The sequence below is a fragment of the Merops nubicus genome, unplaced genomic scaffold, assembly GCF_000691845.1.
Source record: "Merops nubicus isolate BGI_N331 unplaced genomic scaffold, ASM69184v1 scaffold8800, whole genome shotgun sequence".
Classification (NCBI taxonomy): domain Eukaryota; kingdom Metazoa; phylum Chordata; class Aves; order Coraciiformes; family Meropidae; genus Merops; species Merops nubicus.
Genome location: NW_008580838.1, coordinates 17,748 through 22,620, shown reverse-complemented (window position 1 = coordinate 22,620; position 4,873 = coordinate 17,748). Strand labels below are relative to the sequence as shown.

The 4,873-nt window shown below is 48.9% G+C and overlaps 1 protein-coding gene across 1 annotated transcript; it reads left to right on the top strand.

The window, feature by feature from the left end:
- Window positions 1–126: 126 nt before the first annotated feature.
- On the top strand, window positions 127–3,398 carry ATP5S (ATP synthase, H+ transporting, mitochondrial Fo complex, subunit s (factor B)). The gene is made up of 4 exons (XM_008942240.1): window positions 127–230; window positions 1,463–1,671; window positions 2,493–2,664; window positions 3,284–3,398. Exons 1-4 carry the CDS (start codon window positions 127–129, stop codon window positions 3,396–3,398), a joined length of 600 nt encoding a protein of 199 aa, XP_008940488.1.
- Window positions 3,399–4,873: the final 1,475 nt, after the last annotated feature.

Below are 4,873 nucleotides of genomic sequence, written 5' to 3'. Positions count from 1 at the left end.
TCGCTCCCACTGCTGAGGCCTTGAGGGGAAGGCGGGTGCCGCCCGCCCGCTCTGCTGCTTCGGGAGGGGCCGGGGCCGAGCGCCGCAGGACGTCTCCGTCTGCCCTCTGTCCTCTCCCTCGGGAACATGGTGCTGCTGGGGAGACTCGTGCAGCCGGTTTGCCGGCGCGGGCCGGTGCCGCGGGGCGCCTGCAGACCCTTCTGGGGGTGGCTCAATGCCGTCTTCAACAAGTAAGCGGGGCCATCACCTGGGCGCAGAACTGAGAATTCAGTCCCGGAGAACGTTCTCGGTTATCAGCGCTGCGCTTTTCCCCCAGATTGCATGTCGGTGCTTGGCGAGCATCGTTCCTTACTCGTTTTCAGTTACGAAAGCTGTGCCCTTCCAGAGGAGGGTCTGTGCTCTGCTCCCCTCCCCAGGGTGGTCGAGGCAAGTTGGCCGTGTGGAATTTCTCCTGAAATGTCAGTCTTCCTTTGGCCCCCAAATGCATCTAACCAGTAGTACAACCACGCCCCATTTACTTATTCAGAAAAGCATAAAACCAACCCATCATTTACAGTGTGATTCAGTCACACAAGGGTTTCACATCTACTTTAAGAAAGATAAAGCTGTTCTCTGTGAAACTCTTTCTCTACCCATAGGTTGTGCTCCTAGCTCATAGTTTTGCCTTATGTTTTCAAAGGGTTTTGTGGTGTAGCTGCTTGCTGGAATGGGGCAGGAAGCTCAGCCACACAGGATTCTCTTCCAGGTGTCTGCTTCTGTCTTCAGCATTCCTCACCCCAAGAAACCCTTTTTCTGAATGGACCCGAGGATTTAGGTTAGATGTAAGGAAGAAGTTCTGTACTGTATGAGGGTGTTGAGCCCCTGGCCCAGGCTGCCCAGAGAGGTGGTGGCTGCCCCATCCCTGGAACCATTCCAGGTGAGGTTGGCCGGGGCTGTGAGCAACCTGCTCTAGCTGCAGATGTCCCTGCTCAGGGCAGGGGGTTGGACTGGATGACCTTGAAAGGTCCCTTCCCACCCAACCCAGTCTGTGATTCTAGGATTTTAACAAATTGCTGAAGTGTGGGGGTTTTAAAAAATTGTAATTGTTGAGGAAAAAAGGCTTCAGGATCAACATAATGTGACAGGCCATGAGAGGTGTTTAGAAGGAAAATGTGTTTGGGAGACAATTTTGCTCTTGTTGTAAAGCCTTACGCTGGGTAGAGAAAGGTGTTTTTTATTTCTCCTCACAGACATGGAAGCAAACAATGTGTTAAAATGTTGAGTCAAGTTGCAGTTGTGTCCTTTTTTTTACCAAAAACCATTTAAACCAAGTTAAAACCCCTCATGCCACGCTGATTAAGAACAACCACAATCCAAATCATTCCAGTATCTCCCACCCTTCCTTTTCTGGCATCTTGGCACCCACATAACCAGGTCCTAGCCGTGCAGTAGAAACCCTGTGGTGCTCTTTGTGTCTTGGCAGGGTGGACTACGAGCGGATAGAGGCTGTTGGCCCCGACAGGGCGGCTTCCGAGTGGCTGCTGCGGTGCGGCGCCCTGGTGCGCTACCAGGGCTACCAGAAATGGCAGCAGGACTACAATGGGCTCCCGACGGGGCCCTTGGGCAAATACAAGATAGAAGCAATTAATGCCACGGAGTCTTGCATCATGTACAGAGGATTTGACTATTTGGGTAACGTAGACACAGCGCTGCGAAGATTACGCTGGGCAGGTTTAGTTCTTTTAGTCACATCAGAATATAAGTAACTGGGTCATTTACCTATTCCTTAGTAAGAAAATACTGTGATTTTTTTCCCCCCCTTTAAAATGGCTCTACAAATATTCAGCCATCAGTTCCTAAGGTTTTGTTGGAGGTGTGGTGTGAAGCACAAAGGGTCTGGGAACTTCCTCAGCTCTTCCCTGAAGTGACAGCAGCACTAAGGAACCGTGATGAAGGTTTGCTGTTTTCATTGAGTTTATAGCTAAGCAGTTGGTAGCAAAAAGGACTACTTTAAATACTCTTTTTCTTCTAAACCAAGTGGTTTTGGTGTCCGCAAAGTCGTAATACTGCTTGTTATTCAGGCCTTTGTGAGGTCTTCAAAGACACAAGATGAAGCAAGCTCTCAGTTTCTTACAAAAGAAGAGATTAAAAAAGTGTTTCAGGTCTCCTTTAAATAAACAAATTTACGGCCTGGGGAACAGACCATTTTATTTTTTCATTGTCAGGGGACTCTCAGTGTTCCCCATTGCTATGTTCCTAAATCAGAGTCATCACCTGCAATCTTGTAGGGTTTTTTTGTTACTCGCTTTCAGAATCTCACCAGAAGGACACAAGCTTTGGGGTTTGCACAGGTCAGAAGGCCCCTGAAGGGACTCTGGTGATGCACTGAGCATTGCCACATAAAGGAGTGTGCTGCCCTCTGCCCTGGGAGCCAGCTACGAATTGGAGGACTCAACCACCAGCACGCGTTCTTCCTGGTACTCTGAAGCAAATCCTTGTTTTTGTCTTTCCAGACGGTCTTGAACACGTTCGAGAAATCAAACTGCAGAAGTGTATTTACATCCAGGACGAGTGCCTAGAGAGGCTCAGCCAGACAAAGAACCTCCAGAGGAGCCTCCTGCGGCTGCAGATCATCTCCTGCGGGAACGTCACGGATAGAGGGGTCACTGCTCTTCACAGGCTGGCGTACGTGATGCTGAGCTCCCCTCGCTCACCGCCTCCCAGGCTCCTTCCCCCTTGGCACACGAGGCTGGGTTTGCCTGAGAATAATGAACCCTCACCTGGGTTTCTCCTCCTGACCCCACTGCTGCCCTTCTTAAACAACTTAGAACAACTCAGAACTTTTGGGGCTTACGTGGGGGCACAGACGTTGATGAGGTGGTGACTTGGATCTCACCCTACAGAAAGTGATTATTGAAGACTTTCTAAATTACTCTATAATTTACATTCAGATAACTTTTCCTGAATGTCACTTGAAATGCCTAAATACTATATTGCTATTGAAATGATTAAATACTATTTAATATAAAGAAAGTTTCGTGATTTAGGGAGTCTAGGATCTTGTTTTGAGCTGTGTAGAAAGACTGAACTTAAAATGAGGGAAAAACTTTAGTTTTTAAAACACTTTCAGAACTTTTAGAGTTTAAAAACTGTAAGCACCCACTTTGGAAAAACAACATCTGTTAGAAGCAATGTTTGATTATTTAAAAATACTCAAAATAACTAGGGTAGAATACTCCTTTGTCTAATTTCTGTGTCAACAGTTAAACAGTAGTTGCTGATTTTTCTTTTTAAATATTTACAGGAACCTTGAATATTTGTTTCTGAGTGACCTTCCTGGAATAAGGCAGAAGGAAACCACCATTGATGTCCTTCAGCAGGCGCTGCCAAACCTGGAGCTGGAGCTGGATCTGGAATAAATGCAGCTGCCCATTAACTGAGATGTGTTTGATTTCATAGTATTTAGCATATCTTGCATAAATTAAGCTGTAGATGCTACTGAAATAAGCTCAGATCTCCCAAACCAGCCTTAAAAGCTGTTTGCAATTAAGTTTTATGAAGATTAAACTACATGGTGGATTGACATCAGAGAAAGCAGGTCCTGTCCATAGACATTTTCTCCTTGTTTTTATAGGAAGCTGTTAACAGATCAATTAGAAGCTTTCCAATATTGGATTGCAAAGAAATTCTTGTACAAAATGACAGTGGGAGGAACTCTGGTGTGGTGAGGCAGCAACACTGTGCACATCACATGGTGTGGGGGCTGTGGGAGCAAGAGCTGTTTGCTCTGAGAATCCTGGCCAGGTATTTAATAAAACAGCTCATGAGCTTTTTTCCTGTTCTTCATGCTTTGACTCCTGTAGCCTTGGTTTGGTTTAAGGTGTGATCTGCGACGGGCAGAGTCTGAGCTGCTCCCCAGTGCCACGCTGAGGAACTGCCCATTGCTGCCTGGGGGAGAAGCAGCAGCTCAGACTGGTCCCTGCACAGGGTTTTGCTGTGTGCTGACGTGGACTGAATTGGTTCTGTGTATGTTGTTAGCTGCACCCACCTCAGTCCTGCTAAATCAGAGAATGGTCTGTCCTCAGGAAGGCTTGTCACGTTTTCAGACAGATTCCTGGCCTTGGGGCAGGGGAGATGGAGGGCAGCAGGCAATGGCTCCAAGGAAGATTTGAGTAGTCACAGGATCCCAGCATGGTGGGGTTGGAGGGAGCTCTGGAGATCATCTCATCCAACCCCCCTGCTCCAGCAGCTCACCCACAGCAGGGTGCCCAGGATGGTGTCCAGGTGGGTTTGGGATCTCTCCAGAGCAGGAGACTCCACCGCCTCTCTGGGCAGCTGCTCCCACCAAAGAATTTTTTCCTTGTATTGACATGGAACCCTCCTGTGCCTGTCACCCCTTGTCCTGTCGCTGGGCATCACTGAAAATCAGAGTCTGGCCCCAGCCTCTTGCCCCCCAGGGGCCCTTTAGCTCTTCCTCAGCATTGATCAGATCCCCTCTGAGGCTTCTCTTCTCCAGCTGAACAGCCCCAGGGCTCTCAGCCTGTCCTGGCACAGAGATGCTCCAGTTCCTTCAGCATTTTTGTAGCCTCTGCTGAACTCTCTCCAGTTATATGATGCCTCAGACAGGGTGACCTCTGCACAGCTGAGTCTTGTGCCTTACCCCCGATCATCCTCTTGCCCTCTGAGGGAGCTGATGCCGAGCAGCAGAAGGACCAGCACCACTGCAGTGTGGGACTGATGCTTCCTGGCACCTGCTGGCACAGAGCATGCTCCAGAAGTGACTCTCCCTGCCAGGCTGCCCACTGCTGACAGACAGAACCTGGCTGCTGCCCGAGCTCCCACAGACACGGGACTCGATGGGTCAGGCTCCAGGGGGGAAAAACAGGAAAGCCAC

What these genes read in the sequence shown, in the direction of transcription:
- ATP5S (XM_008942240.1), top strand. Translation starts at nt 127, where the DNA reads ATGGTGCTGCTGGGGAGACTCGTGCAGCCGGTTTGCCGGCGCGGGCCG. An exon ending in CTCAATGCCGTCTTCAACAA is followed by an intron (nt 231 to 1,462) that starts GTAAGCGGGGCC and finishes GTGTCTTGGCAG; the next exon opens with GGTGGACTACGAGCGGATAG. An exon ending in ACTGCTCTTCACAGGCTGGC is followed by an intron (nt 2,665 to 3,283) that starts GTACGTGATGCT and finishes AAATATTTACAG; the next exon opens with GAACCTTGAATATTTGTTTC.